A 26,561-nucleotide genomic window follows, 5' to 3' on the forward strand; every position below is an offset into this window, starting at 1 on the left:
TTGAGTTCGATCCAAACTAAAAGGATTGATGGAAATGGGAAGAAAATCATTTCCTGGCAAAGATGTGGCCAACATTTTGTAGGAATGGCCATTTTCACTATATTTCAGCCAATATTTGCAAAACAAAAAAAACAAAACAAAAAACCTGCCAGTTGCCCCAGGTTTCCACTGTTCAATATGCTGAAAATCTCACAAGAGTAGCTTGTGAGATATGGAAACTGTTCAGTCTGAATCCATACCTTTTATTTTAGAATGGATTAGCCTTGAATCCTGAACTTTAGCCTAATCCTAAAATAGACATGGATCCTAATTTTGGGCCTATTCTCCTCTGGTTTACACCAGTATAAATGAGGAGCGACTCTGCTGAAGTCAGCAGAGCTATCCTGGTGTAAAACTGGTCTGAGAGGAAACTCAGACTTGCAGTGTCCCTGGCCCATCTCTGGTTTACTAGTCTGTTATTTATAAAGTGAGTGGTGTTGCTACTGGAAAACTTTTCCAGTGAAAACACATTGCAGATGTCCAAGGGATAGCTGGTGCAGCAACTTCATGTATTTTGGCTATTTGACTGATGTCTGACTCAAATCACAATAGAAATGAGTTCTGTGATCTCATCATAGTCTTTTCTCTTCTCCCTCATGCTTGTGATGTCACAAAACCACCATTTCTATCCACCAGAAGCCCAGGCCTGAAATAGAAAGGGTGTTTGAGAAAGCTAAACCTAAGAGTTTGCCTGTGCTATGCTGGATTATAGCCAGAGCTGTTAAGTCTCTCAGTTACATGAACATTGAACTCACTCAACAAACTAAAGATAAAATCTCCAGAAGGAATTAATTAAAAAAAACAACACACTCTACATCAAAATATGCATTAAATTGACAAAAAGCTTTGCATACTTGGTTCTAGATAGAAAGTAAACCCACTCCCAGAGAACCCTACATACCTGTGGGCACAACACTGTGGTTTCTTTCTTCCCTTTACATCGGAACATTAATATTGTTGTTTTCGCCCCTGGTATCAACAGAGTTTAGCATGGGAGAGTGGGGTATTGGGATTTATTCTGAACAGAAGTTCAAGAAAACTGGTCTCCTTTTTTTTCTCCCCAAGCTTTTGAAAGTCCACTGGGGACCCCTAGTGTTCCTAGGAAGCAGACTCATGTATTTGAAGGTTACATTTGCAGAAGCCTGTTCCAAGATGTGTTTTCAATCGTTTAATATTCTTTTAATATTAGCAACAAACTTTGTTTGATTTTTCTCTCTCTTTTGAGAATTAGGGGTGGAAATATTTCTGGAGAACTCTGAGCACTCCTAAACTCTTGGGTAAAGTATATTTTTGAAGTGCTAAAAGAATAGCACCTGAATGAAAGGAGGTGGTTGGGGTGCAAAGAGTCATCTCTGGATGCAAAATCTTAGTGCCACCAGCACTAGTAGAGTAGGATTGCTCCCTCACCCCTCTACATGTGATAGGAACAGCATATATTGACATACAGTGACAAAGTCCACAGGAGAAGAAATGATTGAGTGCAATGGAGTATAGTTTGTTTTTCTTAACAATATCTACAAAGGATTTAAGTAAGTGATCATCTAAGAAAGAAAAGTTAACAAAATTACTGCAAGATGGCATGGTAATCACTTAACAGAAGCAAAAGCAAATAGCCATCATCAGAGATGTCCAAATGGATCAGGAACTGTTTTAAAAGCTAATAAGTCTCTTTCCCTATGCAGACATCAATGAAAGATTTCTAGGGATTAAGACCTTTTCAACCACTGACAGTATAGTGGTTCCCAAATACACTCACACATAGCTACCTTTCTCCTCGGCAGGAAAAAATCCCCTTTTTGACCTTTGGTGATTTGGAAAAATGAGGCTAGGCCAGGAAGTGGGAGCTGAGGCTGAGCTGTGCTAAGCATTATGCTCCCTGCCAAGAACTGCAGAAAAACTAGAGCGAATGCAGCATAAAGTTAACGTAGCCTAAAGAGGCATTAACTCCTCTGTGCACTCTGGGATCTCTCCCCTTTCCTTCCCTTCCCAGGTCACGTTGCTAAGGTGTGGGCTGCTGGCAGTGCAGGGGCGGTGGCTTTAGAGAAGGTTGTCAAGTGAGTCATTCCATGCTTCTAAGCCCGTATCCGGGTAAGACATCCTGCAGCTTTTGTTCGTGCTTTCCCTGCTTCCTCTATGCCCCTACTGGTGTAGTTGAGCAGGCCTGTGGGCGAGAGACGATGTGCAGACTCCACTTCAAGTCAACTGTAGAGTTCTTGTTCCATGCATATGGACCTAAATTCTGAAAATAGTCCAGTTTCAAAACTACCCCAAATTTCCTGAAGTAGTTTTTCTCCATAGTCAAATACCATTACAAAGGGAAATCCTGTAACTGAATTAATTAAGGTAGGCAACTACACCAAATTTATGTAACATTTGGGCTATTATAGCATTACAAATGTGATCAGAATAAACTGCCCCTTATCTTTCACATTCCTGTCACCAAACTGAAGTCAATCAGAGTAATTTGCACGTTATAAGTGGCTTTCTACATAATGAAAGTCAATTAAGGTGATTAAACCAGAGTTGTTAACTGCAGGTTTTCTTCGCTGATGCTGTTCTTGATGTGCATTCTGTACAGTTTTCAAGTTAGTGAAAGTGCATGGAGAGGAAAGGATTTTTTTAAGGCAGTTAAATTGCCTCTAATTAGCAACACTGTAGTCAAAACATAATGAGTGGATAATAAATTTATATTTGCATAATGGCAATGCTACCAAAATGTACTTCAGATAAACTGAGTTAGATTATAATTAGAGCTGTGTGCTGGGAAAGATAATCCTTTTAATTGACAACGTAAAGCTGATGCCAATGATAAGGGGATTGGAAGCTGCAAGATAAATCCAGGGTGCAGTTTGCAGGCCAGCACTATGGGAACAGGACAGCACAATTCAGGGTACACTTCAGAGGACTGTACAGTGAGCTATGCGAATAATGGATTTTTCAGTTAGCTGGCAATGCTGAAAAATAGGGAAAGAAATAATAATTTGGGGTTGAACCAAAAGGACATTTTTCAAAATTTTTGGCAAACCAAAAAGTTTTTAAAAAAAAAACAAAGTTGCTTTGGGTCAAACAAAATGTTTGGATTTGACAAAACTGAAACATTTTGTATTGATTTTGACCAGTTTACAGTGGTTTGGGTTGATTGTATTTCAAAATTTCCTTCGGTTTTATTTAAAACAAAAGGTTGTTTCAAACTGAAAAATCTAAATGTTTAATTTGACAACGTCAAAGCAAAATATTTTGCTGTTTTGGGATTTTTTTTGAGGGGGCATCTGAAACAGTTTGGTGGAACATACACAAATTGGCAAAACATTTCAGTGTTACTGAGTCTGCATTTGTTGCTGAACAAACGTTTTGGATGAAAAATGTCACCCAACTCTAATAACTGAGCGCTTGTGCAAACGTCCTACATTTCTTCCACAGCATGAGAAAAACCATAAGGCCAGTTGATCACCTTTGATTTATAAGCACTCACACTTCCCTTAACATTTGTGTTGTTGACCACAACAATATGAAATGAAATATAGTTTAAAATAATGTCTGTGCAGAGAATCTAGTTATTGCCATTACTTCATCACTTTCTTTATTTATCATGTGGTAGAATCAAAGGCTGCAATCTGGATCAGGGGCCCACTGTACTGAGCACAGTCCAAACATACAAGAAGTCATGGCCCCTGCCCCAGACAGCTTCTAGTCTAATTTAAAACCCATTGTGGCTAGAATTGAGTGAATTCTAGACAACCTCTGTAATAAAGATGAGACAAAAAGTTGTGATGAAAAGACACTGGTCTTTATTGCTTGGTGCCAGTTCCTTGACATGGAGCTCACATGGGTCAGGTTTACCTAAGGTTAATACCCAGTACTAACTGACTCCAGTGGCTACTGTTCCATCTCCTCTTTATAAAAAAATCAAATGAAAATAAAACACAATTGCAGCCAAACCCAACCAGCACAGACTAACCTGTCAGTAAATACTGCCTCTTTAACTCAATGTTTTTTTCATCACACAGCTACTTGTCCTTAAAACGGTTCCTTCTGCAGAGTGACCAAGATGAATCTTCCCCCGATGCCTGTGACCAGATGGGACATTGTGTTAGTGCTATCAGCACAGGAGCATTGTCAGAAGCATTTTGTAAGCCCACAAGAAACAGAGCTACTGTCTCCCTGAAGAAGTGAGGTTTTTTACCCACGAAAGCTTATGCCCAAATAAATCTGTTAGTCTTTAAGGTGTCACCACACTCCTTGTTGTTTTCATTTTGTTTAGACATGTCGCACAGCTTCTGTAGGCATGGCCCCCAGAATGGGTATGACATATGACCTGCTTGTGGATGGCATGCTGTTACCTGAGCAGTTTGCCAGCCATTTTATGTCTGTAATCTCTCCCGTACAATGGGGATAACCATGGGGCATTCTTGTTGTAGTATTCCTTCTGTCCTAGTTTCCTGATGTATTACTGTTTTGTAACTACTGTACATCAGAAGTAGGTCCTAGGGATTGTGTCCTCCTGTCATACGTTTTGGAACTCATGCTCCCACAGGAATGCATTGTGGTTCTCCAGTGGCCTTGGGCCTGCCACAGGTAGCAGTATGGAGGATTTCATTCTCTTTGATTTCTTAGCAGACCTGCCAGATGTTGCACATCTCATATAGCACGTGTGAAAAATCGGTACACTTTTTTCAGAGGGGATGTATAGTTGCCTATATAAGACAAAGTCCTTAATATCGGGGCATCTGGTCACCCTAATCTCATGTGACACACATAACTTCAGAGGCTCCACACCTTCCTCACATCTGCCTGCTGCACAGCTGGATTCTCATGCAGTGACTCCTCCCAGCCACTAGGGGCCAAGGTGGCACCTGCTTTCTGCCTCAACTCTCCCTAGCCACCATGGAACAGCAGCTGGGAAGTGCAGGGAGGTAACAACAGGATAAATGGTGGGGAGGGACCTGCCCTCCCAGCCCAGGCCCTGCCACCCACCCAGTCGACAGAAGAATTGTGTGTGTGTGTGTGTGTAAATATATATATATTCAACCAGCACTAATAATAGGAGAAATATGACTGCATAAATTGTCAATAAGAACCGGGTTTTGGCAAATTAAAATATACTCTTGCAGCACTAGAAATAATGAACCATAAACAAAAGTTTAATTGTTTCAGAGACTTTTAGTGTAATACAGTTTTTATTACAACCAAAAAGAAATATAGAAGAGACTAATTATAGAAACAGAAATAATTATATGCATAATGCTTTCAGTCTTAAGGAGTTGTTAGTAACAAGGTAAGATTTTTTTTTTTTTAAGTACGTAACTTTTATATTGACAATGACCTCTTAAAATACATTTTGTTGCCCATTTCCTTTACAAACAGGAATGTAAAAGTTAGAAAACTGATAGGCAAAATATATTAAATGATAAACACGCTGTTTCCTTTGGCCTGCTATAAGGATTGTGACACTTCTACACTGGTATCTTAATGTTATATTTATGAATCTTTCTTCCTTTACAGCACTGTCTCCAATGCTTGGAAAATTGGGAAAGGTGTGGCTGAGCTGAAAGCGAAACCAAAACTGTATAAAAGGAAAAAGAGACAAAAAAAGAAGGAAACTGGAAATAAGGAGAGACAGTGAAAGAAGAGATCAGACTAAAAGGACTTAAACTAGTTTTGTGATTTGGACATTAATGATGTCTCCCAATCAGCAGCAGCTATTTCTTGCTGTCCTTCTAGTCTTCAGTGGCCATGTCATGGGTAACAACCTGATGACTGGTAACCTTTCACAAGTTACATGTTCAATTTCAGGCCATGATCCTGTTGTCATAGGCACAGCCTGGGACTTTCCTATTCCACTAAAGGAGTTAGACATTCACGTGCATTGATTTTCAATAGGAGTTGTGTGCCTACCTCTCTCTGACCCCTTTTAAAATGTTTCTTTAACTCCCTACTTGTCCTCTAAACAGTTCCTTCTCAGAGGCCTGTTCAATGACTGAGATGAATCCTCACCCTGGAGCCTGTGACCAAGTGGGCATGTGTTGATGTTGTCTGCACAGGAGCACTGTCAGGAGCATCCTAGAAGCCCGCAAGAAACACTAAATGATGGGCAAGATGGGACCTAACTGTGTTCTATTTGAAGGAATATAAGTACCAAGAAGGTAGTGGGATGGCTTAAGAGGGCAGAGGGGACATAACTAGGAGTATAATTTAATTAATTTAAGAAAGGAAGCATATAAGACGAGTGTCAGGACAAATCTTCCTAGCAATGAAGCTGAACAATAGAATATTCTCCCAAAGGAAGCCTCATTGCTTGAGTCACTTAAAAGTTTCTCCGGCCATTGCACCAAACACAAACTGTCCTTTGCATAGAGTCTGGATGTTATAATAGATCTTTTCCATCTCTAACTTAGGCTATAAAATCAGTCATGGCCAATCTTCTTGAATGATAGATAGAAATAATTATTCTTTGTGAGGAGCTTTTCTTAGCCCTCGGCTAGTTTGAATGGACACCCCATCCTCTCTCTCCCCTACCCCCATTCCCACATAACTGGCTCCATGCCTTTGGGGCAGGAGAGAGGCTTCCACAGAGAGGAGTACTATACTAATGTAGGGCTTCCCTGTTTGGACAGGAACTGCGTCTACTGCAGAAGCAACACCCGCTCCACATGTGGAGGGAGGCGGTGGCAGCCCCTTGTGTTACTTTGCAGTATTGCTTTCTCCTCCAGACCTTTGAAACATCAAATGTCTTCACCATCATGACACCTACAAGGAGGTGAGCATGTCTTACACCTCAGATATTTTTGGTGGGGACATTTGGAGGGATTCTCATGAGTTATGTCTGTTCAGGATGAGAGAGGCATTTGTTCTCCCTGCTGGTAAAACGTGAAGGTCTTTGTCCCTACGCTACTGTGCTGGACCAGAACCCCAACCTTCAGGGGGGCACCATCTCCAAGGATGATAGTAATGATCAGTTAATTTTACCCCGTCTTGTAGTTTTGTTACCTAAACCATGTCTCTCAGGATGCCACCTACAGTTTCGTAGGCCATTTATTTTAGTTCCCTGTCTCCTCATCCTCGCCCTACCTGCATTGCTAAGCACAGCTTTGGCACTTCCCAATGTGACAGAGTACTAGGATCGTAGAGCTGACCAGCACTCTGGTCACTAAGATACAAGTTATTCCCATCCCCCACACAGTATATTTAATTGTAGGGGATGGGAACTCAATAGCTTAATTAGGCAGGGGATTAGTGAGCTAATGAGAACAATCAGTCCATCAACTGCAAACAGTTAAAGGACAGGAAAGACATGCAAGGGAGAAGGCTGGCAGGGGCAGGGGAGACAGGATCTCAAGATGAGGGTAGCTTTCCCTCTCCTTCTCTGGAAAGTGGGCTAAGGGGGAGTTTACTTCCATATACATGTTGCTGCACAAGGCTGAACTGGTGGAGGGGACTCAATAAATAATAATAATAAATAGTGGTGCTAGCAAATGCACAAGTGTCCAGGTTGTTGGAGGTGATCCAAAGAGTGGAAAAGCCAGCCCATTACACCCCAATATCAAACCTTTATGCTTTGATTTCTAATTCCCTTTCCATTTACCTAGCTCCTTGTCCCTCAAGTTATAGCTCTCCCAGCTGCTGTATTGCTGGAATGTCTTTTTTTCCTGTGGCTTCTTCACCGGTAGATCGCAGTCAGCTGGTGGTTGGATACAGGCACCAGACACTGATTGTAGCTGAATATGATGGGGAAATAAAATTTTCTAAAGACAAAACTAATTTGTCCATAGATGAGCTGAAGAAAGAAAATGTGTCCCTGGTTCTCTCCAGTGTCACCAAGCTGATAGTGGTGATTATACATGTAATATCTTCTGTCCATCAGAAAGAGCAACTGTGAGCATCACCCTCAAAGTTAATAGTGAGGAAAGATTAACATCATAAATGTAAATGGCTTTGTTGCTTCTCACATTTCTCCTTTCCTCATGTACTTTTATAACCTCTTCCTGTCCGCTCTGCAACTTTCTATATATCAGCATTACCAGCTTAGGAATTAAATTCACATATATGAGGATTGTCAGGCTACCTAACGTGGTTGTGAAAGGTTCGGTCACAGAGACCCTCTTTGGACTGTCATCTGATGTGCTGAGACTACCTCTGAGCCCATTTTCCCTGCCAGCTTGGGATTTCAGAACCCTGCCTTGTTGAGCCAGACACACCAGCCTGCTGCAAACCCAGGTCTGAACCACATCCCCCAAAGCTGCAGACTTAATTGAAAACAGCTTAAGAAGTGCTCCTATTTCCAGTACCCAGACACCCAACTATCAATGGGATCCAAACCCCAAATAAATCCATTTTACTCTGTATAAAGATTATACAGAGTAAACTCATAAATTGTCCGCCCTCTATAACACTGATAGAGAGAGATGCACAGCTGTTTGCTCCCCCAGGAATTAATTACTTACTCTGGGTTAATTAATAAGCAAAAGTGATTTTATTAAATATAAAAAGTAGGATTTAAGTGGTTCCAAGTAATAACAGACAGAAAAAAGTAAGTTACCAAGCAAAATAAAGCAAAAGATACATGTCTAAGCCTAATACATTTAAGAAACCGAATATAGGTAAATCTCACCCTCAGTGATGTTCCAATAAGCTTCTTTCACAGACTAGAACCCCTTTCTAGTCTGGGCCCAATCCTTTCCCCTGGTACAGTCCTTGTTCCAGCTCAGGTGGTAGTTAGGGGATTTCTCATGACTGCAGCCCCCTTTATTCTGTTCCACCCCCTTATATAGCTTTGGCACAAGGCGGGAATCTTTTGTCTCTCCCTACCTCTCCTTCTAAATGGAAAAGCACCAGGTTTAAGATGGATTCCAGTACCAGGTGACACGGTCACATGTCCTGTGAGACCCCAAGCCTTCATTCTTCCTGGTCTGACTCACAGGAAGGCTTGCAAGTAAACAGAGCCATTTACAACCAATTGTCCTAGATGATGGGAGCCATCAAGATTCCAAACCACCATTAATGGCCCACACTTTGCATAATTACAATAGGACCTCAGAGTAATATTTCATATTTCTAGTTTCAGATACAAGAATGATACATTTATACAAATAGGATGACCACACTCAGTAGAAAGCTTCATAATGATACCTTACAAGAGACCTTTTGCATGAAGCATATTCCAGTTACATTATTCACACTCATTAGCATATTTTCATAGAATCATATGGAGTGCAACGTCACAGTGGTACCGTGATTCCTATTTCAGAATCAGGATGTGCTATCCAATGTAGGGTTCAGCCCTTCTGAGCCCATGGCTCATATTTAATTTCCGTAGCATGGACAGTCTTGGCATTTGGGAGCAGGATGAAGAAGCAATTTTTCATTTCTCCCTCACCAAACACATAAGACTTTGGTCCATCATAACAGGATTTGGGGGAGGATTAGTGAGATAAACTTTGGGTGTAGCATCCAAAAAAATCAAGTGACTCACTTTACATTGATAGTAAAGTGTGTTTGCAGTGGCAGGAGATGTTAAGCTCTTGGCTTCCCCTTGATGAGGCTCTTATGTCCTACTGGAGATCTTGAATTTGACTCCTCTCTGGGGGACTTGGATGCCCTGCGGGACTCTCCTAAATTCCTTGGGCTTGGCTTCTTGAGTGGGTGATGGGAAAAGTAGCAATATTTTCCCAGGCCCACTCCTCATGGTGCCAGAAGAAGCTGTCCCTCTCAGTAGATTGGACAGATCTTTAACACATAATTCTCCCTCCCCTTTTTTCCAGGCATTGATGAAACATGAGCTGGCTACTGCCATCAGCCTTGTCACTGAGCATCAAGTCAGTGTGCACTGAGATGAAGGGGCAGTCCACACTTCTGAGTTATTGTTTCACATTCTGCCAATGCAGACAGACATCACTTTATCAGTTATACTTGGTTCCTATTTTTGAGGCTCTCTCAGCAGCTATAAGCTAGAGACTTCATTCTTTTAAAATGAAAGCTTAAATTCTGAAGAATAAAGTGGCAGCATGAAAGAGGTGTTCATGCTGTATCTGTGTGTACCAGCTGGCTCCCACTCCTTTTGTAACAGGGTAGTCTGCCCTTTTAAGAACCAAGGGGCCAGCCAGCCAGCCCTATTAAGGAGAAGATCCCAACAAGCAAGTGCTGGGCATCATCGGATCCAGCTGGATGGTATCCAGTGATTGGGTCAGATGATTGCCAGCTAGGGGATATAAATGAGGGCCCTAGAGCCACCAGGGAGCCTGAGACCAGGAGAGGGCTAGGAGAATGCTCCCCTGTGACAGCAGCAGACGATTTCTAGAGGGTGAGTAGATTCCGTAGACCCTCATGGACTGGAGAAGGTCCTGGTCATTAAGCTGCCAGAAGGCCCCTCAATCTTAATGGGAACAGGCCTGTTACTTGCTGTGTGTGTGTGAATAAACGAGGCCTTGCAGTAAGGGCTACAAACTGAACTGGACATGGTTGTCTGTCCCAGGCTGGTGATTGTGTCTACCAGCCTACACCTCTGCTCAAACAATTAAACTATCCCCCCCTCTCCTGTAAAGGAACAATGGGTAATGTCTATCTGCATATATTCCATCAGGTGGCAGTGACACAAAATATTACATACCATAGTTAAACAAATCAATTAGTCATCGGCAAGAGCATCCTTTAGGCTGCCTGGGGTCCTTGGCATTCTCTCAAGAAGGAGGGAAGGGCTAAGATTGCAGCTACTCCAGTGTCTTCTCTGCCAGCAGAGGTAAATGCTAATCAAGAAGGGGTATTGGTATGAACTGTAAAGCAGATTTGTGCTGTTCATTTTCTTGTCCAGAACCCTCTTCTCCCTGCATGGAAGGTGACACTAAGTCATCAGTAATTGATGATACCCTTCTTGGTGCATGCTATGAGGACTGCTGGCTGAGTGGATCCCATTCTGACTGTCCAGGAAGCCAGGGGTGCCATGCAGGACATGCGCAGATCCAGTAGGAAATGAGGCTTTGGGCTGCTGTTTGTCTTGTACTGAAGACTTGGTAACTTGCTTCCTTCTGTGGCAGATATTTATCATATCAGATGTTGATAGGGAGTGATCATTGAACTGTTCCTGTGGCTCTTTGAAGTTTGTTTCTGCAATAACGATTGGGTGCACAAGAGAGGCCAGTGTTTCCATGGTCACAGTGCTCTCTTAAATGCTATGCAGCTGTACCTTTTCCTTTTATTGTTTGAGCAGGAGGTTAGGAACTTACTTCCTATCATCAGTTTGAATGTGATCTCTCATCAGTCACTCAACTCACCTGTTATATTCTAATCATTCTTTATCAGATATCATGTTAGTGATTTCACTTGTGACATCATAAGAGCCTTGTATTATTATCCTGGGAAAAGCAGAGTCCAGAATACCACTCTAATCCTGCAGTAGTATTATTCTGTACTTCAGCTGTGGCATCATAGTCTTTCCATGTATGATTAACTTCAGAATAATTTCTTAATTCAGAAGTAAACCTGCTCTTGATTTATATACTCAGAGATGCCGAACAGACCATTCTAGTATGGACTAGATTTCTTTTTGTTGGTTTGTTTGTTTGTAAAATTTCCTAGAGTTCCTATTGTTCCTACAGCTCCACTAGGGTGAGCACTTGTGTAGATATGTCACTGGTGACTTCCAGTTTTTAATTCCCATATTGGCTAGAGCTGTTCTGGTAGGGCTAGATGACAAGATGGTTAGACTTGTCCCATTATTATCACTGCTGGAGGCAGTGTTGGAATATGCATTAGTACTGAATGCAGTTCTCAGGAATACAGTGGCTCACCTGACTGGAATTTCTGACTGTACAAGTCCTGTGCACAAGGATGCACCATAATGTACTTATGAGCATTAGTCTCCATTCCAGGGAGAATCGGGGTAGTGACAGTATACCTCAGGGAAGAAGTATGACCACATCCCAAGTCATGTAATAATGTAAGTCATTACATTATGGAAAGGAATTTCCCACTACATGTGGGAGAGGGACATAAAAGGGTGTCAGAATCCATTATACACTTGAAATACCTCCCCCCGCTCCCCTCCATGCAGTTTTAGCTTTCCAGAGAATCTTCTACACTGCAGGACTGTGAACCCTAAACAGACCTCTGCCTTGAAAACTGCCCTTAGAAAACTGGATGGATGACACCTGAAGAAGGAGCTGTTTTTAGGGTGTGGAAGCCCTTTTTCTCACCACCTATCAATTCTGTGCTGCCATTCCATCATTATTCTACTTAGCCTTTCAATGTGGCTACTATCAGTGTATGCACTGTCCAGTTTTTCCCTCTCATCTTCCCTCAAGCCCCTCGCTGCTCCAACCCCAGAAAATCACAGCTGGGAACCAGTTAACCAGCCATTGTCACTAGAAAATAGTCCCCTAGGTCTTATCACCTGGGAGAGACACAGAACAGATTCACCTTTAAGAATAATCTCACTTGCTACCGATTCTTTGCTTCTGAAAGTGCTGCTGAAAGAACTCCTCTGACGTTTACAGCTAACTGTTTGGAAATAACAGTAAGTTCATAGAGAGCTGCCTCACCCACTATCTGAACCCAGTACCATTCTATCACTTTATAAACGAACCCAGGACCCGATAAGCCATTCCACCCACACACATACACATTCAATGCAAGAAGCACCTTTTGATGTTGCTACACTACAGCATCTTAGAGTCTTAGCTGGGGTGATTTTTTTTAACTGTCTTTTTGCAGCTTCATATTAGCTACTGTAGCACCAGGCGGTCTCACAGCATGAGAGGGAACCTAGGAGGAGTGTCACAGCTATGATAGATTTTTCCATTAAGCATCAGTTGTAACACTGCAGGAGATATTTAACCTAAGAGGACCATTAAAATCAGGACAGATCTGAGCTCACCCAGGAGTGAGGCAATTTTACTTTTGCTCTGACATCTATAAGTCAAGGCAGCATAGAGGATGAATACAATTCCTGACCCTGAGCCATTCCTACCCTTCCTTATCCCTCTGTTTTCTGCTTTCTGTGCTCACAGCTATAGAAAAAGAACAGTCTCCTGGGGAACACTGTATGACTGGAAAAGATGGTGTTTATTGTACTTTATTGGTGGGTCACTGTTTGACAACATGCTGTTTACATATAGCACAGATCTAGTTTTCAAATAAAAGGACAGGATTGCAGTGCTGGAGCTAAAGCAGGTGTGTGTGGGTGGGGGGGAGATTTAAAAACAGTTGACAGAGGGCATGATACAAAACTCACTAACATCAATAGAAAGATTTCCGTCGCCTTCAAAGGCTCAGGCCTGTGGTTGGTAATTGTCATATGCAATGGAAACAAGATCCATTCAGATTCTAGGGCCAGAGAACTTATTTTGCTTCTGCCTTTGCTTTTCCTTTTTAAGTTGACATTAAGGGGAAGGGAGAAGAGGCTCAGGTTCTGTTACACTCTGCAGGTAGTGGCAGACACTGTACTGTCTTCTGTGTTTTCTAGACTTTAAAAAAGAATGTTAGGAAAAAAGACACTGGATGGGCCAGGAAAATAAACAATTCTAAATCACACTGAAATGGTTAATTTCAAATAAATGCTAGGCCTGAGGATGGTATAAATGCTTGAGCCAAGGAACATGGAGGTGTAACGTTTCCTTCTGGTGTTATCTGGACCAGTGATCTGCTAGGCCTCTCCAATCCTTAACTCTGGAAGCCAGCCTTACCCTGCTCTGCTGTGAGAACCCCCACTCCTGGGCTGTTCATGCACAGCCTCTGGCATGGAAGCTGCTCCCAGCTACTTGCAAGCGAATGACACTAGCACTGTACAAGTGTAGTGAGCTACAAACAAAAGGAAAGCTATTTATGTGCTGATCACTTCTATTATCTTTCTGTATCCCCAGAGCACTCTTTGTACTATGATCAAATTGAATAGCAGCTTGTTGTAAGACTGAGGCATGAGCAAATCTGTGCTGAGTGGTGATCAAGTTGGATTCAAGACAAAGTTCTGTCATGTTAAATCAAGATGGCTGGATATAATAGTATTTCTTCCTGCATCATACAATACAAAATGCCATTCATTCTAAGTACAGTGATTCAGTGCAAGACAAATGCAGTGTCCCATCGAAGGTTTCCAAAAGTAAATGACCAGAAATTGATCAAAGACAGAGAAGAAAAGATGTGCTACAGTACCCAAGTAAACGGACTAGAAAGGTGAGAGTGCTGCCATCTCTTTTGGGGTCCATCAAGGAAGATTTCTGTTCCTGATGATGACGTCTAAAAGTTCCTGAGCTTCTTGGAGCCCATGACCTGCAGCCGCACTGAGGAGATTTTCCACTTCCCTAAAGAATACACAGTCATTATCAAGGGAAAAAAACGTTTAAGAACAAAAGTACACAGATAGGAACGAATTAGCTGTGCTGCCTTTCTCTATATTCAGGCTTTTATAACAGCACCCATCACTGTAACACTGAAGAACTTCCTAAGGCCTGGTCTACACTACGGGTTTATACCGAATTTAGCAGCGTTAAACCGAATTAACCCTGCACCCGTCCACACAACGAAGCCCTTTATATCGATATAAAGGGCTCTTAATATCGATATCTGTACTCCTCCCCGACGAGGGGAGTAGCGCTCAAATCAGTATTGCCATTTCAGAATAGGGTTAGTGTGGCCGCAATTGGACGGTATTGGCCTCCGGGCGGTATCCCACAGTGCACCATTGTGACCGCTCTGGACAGCAATCTGGAGTCGGATGCACTGGCCAGGTAGACAGGAAAAGCCCCGTGAACTTTTGAATTTCATTTCCTGTTTGCCAAGCGTGGAGAGCTGATCAGCACAGATGACCATGCAGAGCTCATCAGCACAGGTAAGCATGCAGTCTGAGAATCGAAAAAGAGCTCCAGCATGGACCGCACGGGAGGTACTGGATCTGACGACTATATGGGGAGAGGATTCCGTGCTAACAGAACTCCGTTCCAAAAGACGAAATGAAAAAACATTTGAAAAAATGGTCCAAAGCCATGATGGAGAGAGGCCAGAGCAGGGACTCAGTACAGTGTCGTGTGAAAGTTAAGGAGCTCAGACAAGCCTCCCAGAAAACCAAAGAAGCAAACGGAAGGTCCGGGGCAGGGCAGCAAACATGCCGCTTCTACGCTGAGCTGCATGCAGTTCTAGGGGGGTCTGCCACCAGTACCCCACCCCTGTCCGTGGATTCCGAGGTGGGGGTAATCTTAGCCGTGCCTGAGGATTCTGCGGACGGGGATGAGGAGGAGGAGGAGGAGGAGGATGAGCTTGCAGAGAGCACACTGCACTCCGTTCTCCCCAACAGCCAGGAGCTTTTTCTCAGCCTGACAGAAGTACCACCCCAGCCCTCCCAAGCCACTATCCCAGACAATGAAGCCATGGAAGGGACCTCTGTTGAGTGTACCTTTGTAAATATAAAACATGGTTTAAAAGCAAGCGTTTTTTAATGATTAATTTGCCCTGAGGACTTGGGATGCATTCGCAGCCAGTACAGTTACTGGAAAAGTCTGTTAACATGTCTGGGGATGGAGCAGAAATCCTCCAGGGACATCTCCATGAAGCTCTCCTAGAGGTACTCCAGAAGCCTTTGCAGAAGGTTTCTGGGCAGGGCAGCCTTATTCCATCCTCCATGGTAGGACACTTGACCACGCCATGCATGTAGCAAGTAATCTGGTATCATTGCATGACAAAGCCTAGCTGTGTATGGTCCCGGTGTTTGCTAGCATTCAAGCAACATCCGTTCTTTATCTCGCTGTGCTATCCTCAGGAGAGTGATATTGTTCATGGTAACCTGGTTGAAATACAGGAATTTAATTAAGGGGACAGAGATGGTTGGGCTGTTTGCCTGTGGCTTAAAAGAAATTCTTCCCTGCATTTAGCCAAGCAGGGGAGGGGGTGATTGGCGCTGAGCTTTTTTGCGTTTGGCTAGCTGGGATCTTCCCTACTACCAGCCACGCATTGGGGGGAGGGGTAAAGCGATCATCCCAGAGAATTGGATGGGGGCGGTTCTGGTGCTGCACATTAACAGGAAAGAAGCAGCACTCAACGGGCTTTGCTTGCTATTTGGGAAAGGAGGGCGCTGGATATATGAAGGCTGCAGAAGCTGAAAGACAATGGCTTACCATGGCCGCATGCAAGCTGAATTCTGATGCCTGGACCTGCCTCTGTGATCTCTAACACCAAAGCCGCAGGCACTCAATATTAAGAAGCAAAATGCAACCTTGTAGTGAGATCACATGTGCTATGTAAGGTGAATAGTGTTGTTCACCGTGAAAGAGTATAAACATTTTACAGAACAATGGATCTTTTTAAATACTGCTCTCCCTTTTTTCCCTCCCTCCTGCAGCTGCAAATTTTTCAAGTCTCCCTCCTCCCGAAGGCTATCTCAGATAAGGCGGCGGAAAAAAAAGACGTGAGACGAAATGTTCTCGGAAATCATGGAAGTGACCCGCAGTGAAAGAGCTCATCTGAATGAGTGGAAGGACGTGGTATCAAAGTACAGGAAAGATGCCAGTGACGGTGAGGACAGGAGGGACGAACGTGAGGACAGGAGGGACGCTCGAGATGAGAGGTGGCGGCAGGAAGATCAGTGGTGGCGGGATGCAACTCTGGGGCTGCTGCATGAACAAACTGACATGCTCCGGCGTCTGGTGGAGCTTCAGGAACGGCAGCAGGATCACAGAGTGCCGCTGCAGCCCCTGTATAACCACCCTCCCCCCTCACCATGTTCCTTAGCCTCGTCACCCATCAGACGAGTAAGAACACGTGGAGGGAGGCTCCGTGCACCCGCCCATTCCACCCCAGTGGACAGCCCAACCAAAAGGCTGTCATTATTTTGAAATCTTTTTAGTGGCCTTTTCCTATCCTCCTACCAAACCCCACCCGGGCTACCTTGTCAGTTCTCTCCCTCTTTTTATAATTAATTAATAAAGAATACATGATTTTTAAACGAAAGTGACTTTATTTCCTTGGGAAGCAAGTGGTAATCGAAGGGGGAGGGTGGGTGGCTTACAGGGAATGAGTCAATCAAGGGGGGCGGGAGTTCATCAAGGAGAAACAAACACAACAGTCACACTGTACCCTGGCCCATGATGAAACTGGTTTTCAAAGCTTCTCTGATGTGCACCGCTTCCTGGTGTGCTCTTCTAATCGCCCTGGTGTCCGGCTGTGCGTAATCAGCAGCCAGGTGATTTGCCTCAGCCTCCCACCCCACCATAAAGGTCTCCCCCTTACTCTCACAGAGATTGTGGAGCACACAGCAAGCAGCAATAACAAAGGGGACATTGGTTTGGCTGAGGTCTGAGCGAGTCAATAATGTGCGCCAGCGCGCCTTTAAACGACCAAATGCACATTCTACCACCATTCTGCACTTGCTCAGCCTGTAGTTGAACAACTCCTGACTACTGTCCAGGCTGCCTGTGTATGGCTTCATGAGCCATGGCATCAAGGGGTAGGCTGGGTCCCCCAGGATAACTACAGGCATTTCAACATCCCCAACTGTTAGTTTCTGGTCTGGGAAGTAATTCCCTTGCTGCAGCCATTTAAACAGAGTAGTGTTCCTGAAGACGCGAGTGTCATGAACCCTTCCCGGCATCCCACGTGGATGTTCGTGAAACGTCCCTTGTGATCCACCAGTGTTTGCAGCACCATGGAAAAGTACCCCTTGCGGTTTATGAACTGGGTGCCCTGGTGCTCCGGTGCCAAGATAGGAATATGGGTTCCATCTATCGCCCCACCACAGTTAGGAAATCCCATTGCAGCAAAGCCATCCACTCTGACCTGCACATTTCCCAGAGTCACAACCTTTCGTAGCAGCAGTTTAATGATTGTTTTGGCTACTTGCATCACAGCAGCCCCCACAGTAGATTTGCCCACTCCAAATTGATTCCCGACTGACTGGTAGCTGTCTGGCGTTGCAAGCTTCCAGAGGGCTATCGCCACTCGCTTCTCAAATGTGAGGGCTGCTCTCATCTTGGTATTCTGGTGTTTCAGGGCAGGGGAAAGCAAGTCACAAAGTTCCATGAAAGTGCCCTTACGCATGCAAAAGTTTCGCAGCCACTGGGAATCATCCCACACCTGCAACACTATGCGGTCTCACCAGTCTGTGCTTGTTTCCCGGGCCCAAAATCGGCGTTCCATGGCTAGAACCTGCCCCATTACCAGCATGATCTCCAAAGCGCAGGGGCCCGCGGTTTGAGAGAATTCTGTGTCCATGTCCTCATCACTCTCGTTGCCGCGCTGCCGTAGCCGCCTCCTCCTCACCTGGTTTTGCAAGTCCTGGTTCAGCATAGACTGCACAAGAATGCGCAAGGTGTTTACAACGTCCATGATTGCTGTCTTGAGCTGAGCAGGCTCCATGCTTGCCATGCTATGGCGTCTGCACAGTTCACCCAGGAAAAAAGGCGTGAAACAGTTGTCTGCTACTTGCACGGAGGGAGGGGTGAGGCTGTACCCAGAACCACCCGTGACAATGTTTTTTGCCCCATCAGGCACTGGGATCTCAACCCAGAATTCCAATGGGCGGGGGAGACTGCGGGAACTATGGGATAGCTATGGGATAGCTACCCACAGTGCAATGCTCCGGAAAGCGACACTAGCCTCGGTACATGGACGCACACCGCCGAATTAATGTGCTTAGTGTGGCCGTGTGCACTCAACTTTATACCATCTGTTTTAAAAAACTGGTTTCTGTAAAATCGGAATAATCCCATAGTGTAGACATACCCTAAGAGTTAATTCTCAACATCACAATGCCCTAATTTCCTCCCTACTTCTCCCTAGGTCTTTGGAGCTATGCTTTGTTGTGCTTTCTAGCTCAGTGGAGTTACAGCTGGGCTGAATTTGTATCACTGATCACTCTAAATACACTTTTCAAACAACTGAGTACCTAACTCCACCAAATCTAATGCGGTGTTGTTGAAAGAGAAACATGGGGAAGAGATTTATGACACATAGTAGTTTCAGATCATATGGCTTTGTTCAAATCCATTTTTTTCCCGAAGCTTTAGTTTGAGTTTCAGGTTTGAATGAACCAAAAAACTCCAAAAACAAGAAACAAAAACTCAGTCAAATCTGCTGTGAAACTCATGTTCATACATGGTGATTGTACAAAACACCAAGCCAGGCAAGTTTTCTCTGGATTACTGATGTCACTGAACATTTCATGCAGCTTAAGTGCTCCCAGACACAACATAAAGAAAACAACACTTCATACAGAGAGAGAGAGAGAAAAGCAGGACATTTTCTCAAAGAGCTTCATCCAAAGCTCGTTTCTATTGACTTTCAGTGGCTTTTGGATCAGGCCCTGTCATGGTCTCACCCTCACTTGAAACTGGGGGGTTTCAAGTTGAGGACCAGCATGTATCCCCCCACCCTAAAATCCTAGGGTAGGTCTCCTTTTTGCCGCCACCACCCGGTCAATTACGTGGGCCGGGACACCCCTGTTTTCCCCCTCCTCTTTCCAAAGACATTCCCTGGGGGAAACACAGATCAACTCACAGAGGGAGAAACCTCCCCTCTCCCTTCTCTGCCCGGAGATAAGCCTGTCTCACCACCGAGAGAGAGTCTCTTAGCTCCCTCCCCCTGTATCCACAGTAGAAGGGATTTAATCAAATCTTTATAGAAAGAATTTATTAAAAGAAAAACAAGAAAATACACAATCTCTTTGAATCCAAGCTGGACATTCATAGGGTATAACCTTACTAATTTCTGGAGGGAATCCTCTCTCCTTCTCAGTACAAACAATACAGGCAGAATTAAGAATAATCAATAACAAACACACAGAATTGCAAACATAGGATTATTAGATGAGGACATAAAGTACCTTTCTAATACTCACTATCTTGACTAGAAGAAATTAGTTCAGAAAGATGGAAACTTGCAGAAGACTTGATTAAACATCTGGACCCTTGTAACTCCAAACGGCTAAGAACAACACACACAAGAACAGAGAGAAAAAGTTCCCTCCTAGGAATTTTAAATTCTCTTCCCTGATTGGTCCTCAGGTCAGGTGTTCACCAGGTACTATGTGTTAACCCTTTACAGGTGGAAACTTAACCCTTAACTAACTATTTATGACAGGCCCAAAGAGTGCTTTGACACGAGAAGGACAATTCTATCTGAAAATTTGACTCTCATTATTTCCCCCCCCTCATTGGCCTTGTCTACACTAGTATTTTTCTTAACTTTTCCTCACTATAGTACCATCATCAGCACAGTTCTACTGGCAGCAGTATTAATGTAGAGAGGCCACACGCATTTTAACTGCCATATCAGCTAATCCTGGTTTTAAAAAAGGAGCAGGTCTACACTAACTCTTCCAACCTTTCTATTACTGGAGGCGCTGCATGACTCACAGTGCAATGGTGGGTAGTTTCAACAAAAATGCTAGTGTAGACTCTCCGATTGATAGTGATATTCGGACATCATCTGAGGAAGGAACTAGGATTTAGAAAAGGAAAACGTTACCCTTTGTCAAGTGACATGGTCATGTTCTTCAGCTTTCCCACAGCCAGGTTAAAGGAGGAGTGGGGGTGGCCCTGCTCTGCGGCTTCCCTGAAAGACAAGAAAAAGGAATGTAAGAGGAAAGGGAAAAGAAGGAAACCCTGAGAGAATCCTCCCTGTGAATGAACTAACCCAGGAAAAGAGCAAAGAATGAGAAGGTATGAGTAAATTTACATTCTTAAGTGGGGTTCGTATTTAAAGTGTGAGACCCCCAATTCGGGAAAGCACTTAACCTTGTGTTTTTCCTCATTAGGGATGGCCTTATGCACACATTAGAGTGCTTTCCCAGATTAGGCCCTCTGTTGTTCGCAGGGCCGGCTCCAGAGCCCAGCGGGGCAAGCACCCGCCTGGGGCGGCCCTTTCCCGGGGGGGCGGCAGGCTGGGCCGGCGGACCTGCCGCAGTCATGCCTGCGGGAGGTCCACCGGAGCCCCGGGAGCAGCGGACCTGCCGCAGGCATGACTGCGGAGGGGGCGCTCGTCCCGCGGCTCCAGTGGTCCTCCCGCAGGCATGACTGCGGACGGTTCGCTGGTCCCGCGGCTCGGCTGGACCTCCCACAGGCATGCCTGCGGCAGCTCAACCGGAGCCGCCAGACCTGCGAACCGTCCGCAGCTGCGGGAGGTCCAGCCGAGCCGCGTGACCAGCGGACCCTCCGCAGTCATGCCCGCAGGAGGTCCGCTGCTCCCGCGGCTCGGGGGCGCCTCCCGGGCATGACTGCTTCGGGCGGCCAAATTTGTAGAGCCGCCCCTGGTTGTTCGAAATAGGATTTTTCACCCCTTAAAGAACTGCCGCTGACAAACTGTTTTCACCTTCTTGTGTGTCCATGAGTGAGTGAGTGTGGCAGGAATCAAAATTTGGTGTCTCAGTTCATTGGTGAAGTTACAGCGAGTAAAAATTAACATTTACCACCAGCTGTAGTTTCACTTGCTGTGGCAATTTCCACACTAAGGACCAAATTCTTCCTTCAGCTGTGTGCTCCACTCCTGTTAACTTCAAAGGGAATAGTACATACAGATATGAGGGCAGAATTCGGTCTTAAGCATAGCTAATACTTCAAATGCCATAGTAAAGGCAGCTGCTGTAGCAGGGTATATGTTGATATTTTGATGGTACCCACTATTTATTCTTTCTGGTGTTGCTCTAATGAAAACACATGTAATTGCTCCTGGAAGTGCAGACACACCACAGACTACTTATAATTCCTGTGTGTGTGTATCTGTTCACTGCAGGTTTGCTGCCTACATAAACATCTTCAGAAGTAAGTAGGGAACTATGGATCTGATTAAAAGACCACTGATGTTAGTGCTACAATGGACTTAAGTATATATAAAGTCTGATCCAATCTGCAGGTTCAACAAGCAGATACAGTAACTCCGCACTTATAGTCGTCCCAGTTAACATTGTTTCATTGTTACGTTGCTGATCAATTAGGGAACATGCTCGTTTAAAATTGCGCAATGCTCCCTTATAACGTTGTTTGGCAGCGGCCTGCTTTGTCTACTGCTTGCAGGAAGAGCAGGCCGTTGGAGCTAGCTGGTGGGGGCTTGGAACCAGGTTGGACCGGCAGCCCCCCTATCAGCTCCCCGCTCCCCTAAGGTTCCCTGTGCGGCAGCCGCCTAGCAGGCTAGCAATTGCCGGCAGTTCAGCTGTCCTTCCCAAAATGTGCTGCTCCTGCCCTCTGCCTTGGAGCTGCTCGTGCGAGCCTCCTGCTTGCTGTGCGGGGGAGAGGGGAGAAGAAAGGGGGGCTAATGTTAGGGTATGCCCCTCCCCCCTACTCCTGCCCCCCCGCTTACCCCTTCTCCATATAGAGCAGGGTTGGGACAGGACAGAGCTCAGGACGCAGCTGCTGTCTCAACTTCCTGATATACTTAAACAGGCAGCGTACTTAGAGCAGGGTCAGCGTACTTAAAGGGGTAATGCGCATATCTCTCTCCCACACACACTGTATGTGTCTCTGTCTGTCATGCTGTCTCCCCTCCCTCCATTCATGCTGCCTTGTAGAGTGTGAGGCTACATTAATAACAATGTGTGAACCCTTGAGGGCTCAGCCGAGTGCTAGTTCATCATTTAGCAGCAAGGCATTCCCTGGGAAATATCCCACCCTCTTCCACCCTCTGACTTCACCACCTCAACCAAGCTTCACAATCATCACTGCAGTGTGCAGTATTAAATTGTTTGTTTAAAACTTGTACTCTGTGTGTGTATATATAATAGTTTTTTGTCTGGTGAAAAAAAAATCCCTGCAACCTAACCCCCCACTATTTACATTAATTCTTATGGGGAAATTGGATCTGCTTAACATAGTTTTGCTTAAAGTTGCATTTTTCAGGAACATAACTACAACATTAAGCGAGGAGTTACTGTATTGCAGTCTGTGGTCTGAAAACTGTCTCCCAAAGTTACTGTTTCACTTTCCATTAACTGGGATACTCTTCCATCCATTCTACAATTCCCATGGCCCTATCTGTGCTAGCAGAACAACTGAGCTAAAAGTAAAATGTTTAAAAACCTGTGTTTGAGATGACTCTAATCAAAATCTCCTCTGAACCATTTTAATACTGTCTGATCATGGCATAAACATCTTTTGTAGAGGGACAGTTACCTTACTCTCACAGCAGAAAGCTTTCATGAGCAATAAATTAACAGTGGAGAAAAAAAATCATATGCTGCTGATGTCTCTAAATGCTCCTGAGCCTGTACATTTTTTTCCTCCACTGCCTGCCTGCTGTTCTAGTGTCCTCAGAAGGCTTTGTTCTTGTCCATCACAGCAGGAGCAGCACTCAGAGGCCTCTAGAATCTCTCTTTGTAGGTACTTGTATGGCCCCAATCACCTTAATATTTGAGCACCTGCTGTGTTTTTTTAAAAATAGAAATAACTGATGAGGGGGAAATCAGACAGAGAGGTGAAGCATCTTGCCCAAAGCCATAGAGGGAGTCAGTGTCCAAGTTAGACCATATTGATCTCTCATAAATTAGAGCAATTTGGAAACAAACTACAATACCAGGAAAAAAAATAGTTTGCTTTTCTTCCCTAATCCACTCCTGCAGGAAATCTTCTAAAGACACCTGTGGACCTTTACTCTGGGGACCAGTGTGGGAGGTTGCCACTTCAGTAATCTTTTACTCCACCTTACCTGAACCAATGCATGGCCATCTCCTCATTCTTTTCCACACCGGCTCCTGGATGTGAGACAAAGACATGGCAAAGAAATGAAGAGAATTTCAGTTAAAATGTACAATATGGGGGCCAACATCTATCCACAAGGTAACGTATTGTGTAACATGTTCACAAGTTCTCTATTTGCGCACACACGTATTCTGAAGCCGAGTTACCCTCTGACTTGGAGAAATGTTACCTTGCAGATATCTCTGTCCCACAATGTGTTGGGCATTGGGGTACCCCAGGTGGGCATACATATGAGCCACGTGGAAATGGAAGTTCTCATAGCACAGAAAGATGTAAAGCAGAAGGAGGACGGGGACAATCATAGCCAGCAACTGTAAAGGATAAGGAAAGAGTCATGATAGAGGGAGACATTAAAACTGGACCAAATACAGCAAATATTTCATTGAAAGCACTGAAAGCATCTTAGTCTGCTGCTTTCCAAATAGCAAAGCTAGGGAAGCTTCATGTAATAGCAGAAAATGTAATTTAGCCTTGTGCAATGGATACAGAACCTGATCCAACATCCATTAGAGCCTACAGAATGACTCCATAGACGACAAGAGATATTGGACCAGGCCCCTGCCTTGTCTATACAGCGTGGCAATGTGCACTAGAGGGGTGTGATTTCTAAAGTGCACCAAAGCATTGCCCACTAAGTGGCCCAGTAGACGCTGATGGTGGGCACTAGAAGTTCCCTAGTGAATGTTAACATAGTGCTTTGTGCACTAAAGAATGTTTAGCACATGCCAGTTAGTGGACAACATACTGCTGCACTTTAGAAACAACACCTCTCTAGTGCGCTTTGCCATGATGTATAGATAGGATTGCCAACCCTCCAGAATTGGCCTGGAGTCTCCAGGAATCTGCATAGATCTTCAGGTGACTACTGAAAGCAATCTGGGAGATTTTAATTGGCTATTTTAAGAAAATGACATTACATCATGTTCGGGGGGGAGTCTCCCAGAATAGCTTCAGTCAGAGTTGGCAACCCTATGTGTAGACAAGTAACCTTTGGCTCTGCTGTAGCAAATTAAAATAATTCCATTGTCTAATGGTTCTTTTGTGAGATGAATTTATTAGTTGGTAGCAGGTCAGGATGAGTAATTCATTAAGAAGGTTTTATGAGAATGAGTATTTCTCTTCAGGTGGATGCGTTCACATCCATGTCATCTGCTTCACGGGTAACTAGTTACTCTGTATGGGTCTGACAGCTCTCTTTATAAACTTTGTGATGAAAGGATTTATAGTTTCACCTACAACCAGTGGTGAGCTGGAGCTGGTTCCCACCGGTTCGCAAGAACCAGTTAAATTTAGAAACCGGTGTAGAACCGGTTGCTAAAGGGGTGAGCAGGTGGACAAACTCCGGTCTGCGGCCCACATCCAGCCCGCAGGACCGTTCTGTCCAGCCCGCCTGAGCTCCCAGCTGGGGAGGTTCCCCCAGCCCCTCCCCCCAGAGCTGCAGCGTGCTGAGCCGCTGGCGCCAGTGCAGCTCTGCAGCTCCTGCCACTTTGAGCAGCATGATAAGGGGGGCGGGCCAGGGCTGGGAGAAGGGGTTGGCAGGGCCGCTCGGGGGGAGGGGGGGGAAAGTGGGGCAATTTACCCCTTGCCCCAGACTCCGAGCCCCTCAGGGGCTCCCATGAGAATTTCTGAGGCTCCCCCCCGGCCCTGGCTCTGCCTCTGCCTTCCCCCCTCCCCAGCCCCCTCCCCATTCCTCATCCCCTGAATTAGCGATGAACTGAAGATAAAGTCATATAAGATCAGCGCTTCACTGTAATTAATGCTTAGCTCTTTACATGGCATTTTTCATCCACAAGACAAAGCACTTTGCGAGGAGGGTGATCATTATCCCATTTTACACATGAGGAAACAGCGCCCTGGAGAGATGAAGTAACTTGGCCAAAGTCGTGCAGCACAGCCAGGAATAGAATTTAGGTATCCTGTCTCTTAGTCTAGGGGCCGATCCACAGGACTCCTAAAATAATTATTTTTTCTTGTTTGTATTTTACAAATGATATGTTACTAAGTATTTGCTATTAAAAACATTGGTGTTTGTAATGTATTATTCTCAAAGGATTGTGGGATGTAGATGCAAGGGATTATTGGATTGGGATCTCAGCTAGTCATTGCGTCCAGTTTTGGAGTCACTGGTAAGGAAGATTGACAGCCCCTTCTTTAACTTACAGAAGAAACCTCTTAACTGGTACTTAGAATTGTGTTTAGATTCAACAATGAAAGGAAAATTTAAAAGATAGAGATTGGATAGAAAGAGAGTGGCAGAAGCAACCAGGATCATCTGTGCCATATTCACTAAGCAAGAGACCTGGTTGCAGTGGCACTTTACAGCATTGCAAAGATTAGGTCTAAATCCAAACTTCCTCAAAGTTCAAGGGCACTTGGACTCCTTGTTCAGATTAGTCCATTGTAGACACAGATCTATCCTGTGACATTCAGATCATGATCTGCATCTTAACTGTCCTGAAAGATTCATGGTGAGGAAACTTTGGACCCAGAGTTCTTGGGTTAAATCCTAGGTGCTGAGTAGCCATAGTTCTTATTAAAGCCATCTGGTGCTCAGTATCAGCATCTCCCAAAATATGGCTCCTGATTCAGGTCCATCTCATATCAAAGTTGAGAATTAAATTAGCCACAGGCAAGTGATAATGGAACAAACCTCCCAGTATTCAGATGTCTGGCTGACAAATTTAGGAACATAGGATTTGCTGCCCTGGATTAGACCACCAGTCCAACTAGTGTGTTATCCTCTTCAGGCAGTGACCAGTTCTTCATGTCTGTTACAGCTCCATTTTGTTTCTTAAAGCTGTCCCCTTACTCCATTTTGTTCTTGTTCTCCTCTGTGGCCGCCCCTCCCTGGCTGTTAAGTTG

At 44.5% G+C, this 26,561-nt stretch overlaps 1 protein-coding gene and 1 long non-coding RNA gene across 6 annotated transcripts in view; one reads left to right on the plus strand and one right to left on the minus strand.

The window, feature by feature from the left end:
- The window catches only part of LOC123371303 (secretory immunoglobulin A-binding protein EsiB-like), a 52,902-nt gene that overhangs the window by 8,353 nt on the left and 17,988 nt on the right, over positions 1-26,561 (minus strand). For 3 of the 5 annotated variants that reach the window (XM_045018747.1, XM_045018749.1, XM_045018750.1), the window contains 4 exons: positions 23,869-24,010; positions 23,647-23,692; positions 20,479-20,565; positions 13,097-14,327 (listed from right to left, as the gene is read on the minus strand). In XM_045018747.1, the coding sequence (XP_044874682.1) occupies positions 14,231-14,327; positions 20,479-20,565; positions 23,647-23,692; positions 23,869-24,010 (372 nt within the window). In that variant the 3' untranslated portion in view covers positions 13,097-14,230. Of the gene's footprint in view, positions 1-13,096; positions 14,328-20,478; positions 20,566-23,646; positions 23,693-23,868; positions 24,011-26,561 lie in introns of those variants that run through there. The other 2 variants (XR_006579752.1, XM_045018751.1) reach the window with 2 other exon arrangements.
- LOC123371305 lies at positions 2,029-6,790 on the plus strand. Its single transcript, XR_006579754.1, has 3 exons — positions 2,029-2,127; positions 4,047-4,168; positions 5,542-6,790. It is a non-coding gene; the product is annotated as an uncharacterized LOC123371305 (long non-coding RNA).

This window comes from Mauremys mutica, chromosome 5, assembly GCF_020497125.1.
Source record: "Mauremys mutica isolate MM-2020 ecotype Southern chromosome 5, ASM2049712v1, whole genome shotgun sequence".
NCBI classification, from domain to species: domain Eukaryota; kingdom Metazoa; phylum Chordata; order Testudines; family Geoemydidae; genus Mauremys; species Mauremys mutica.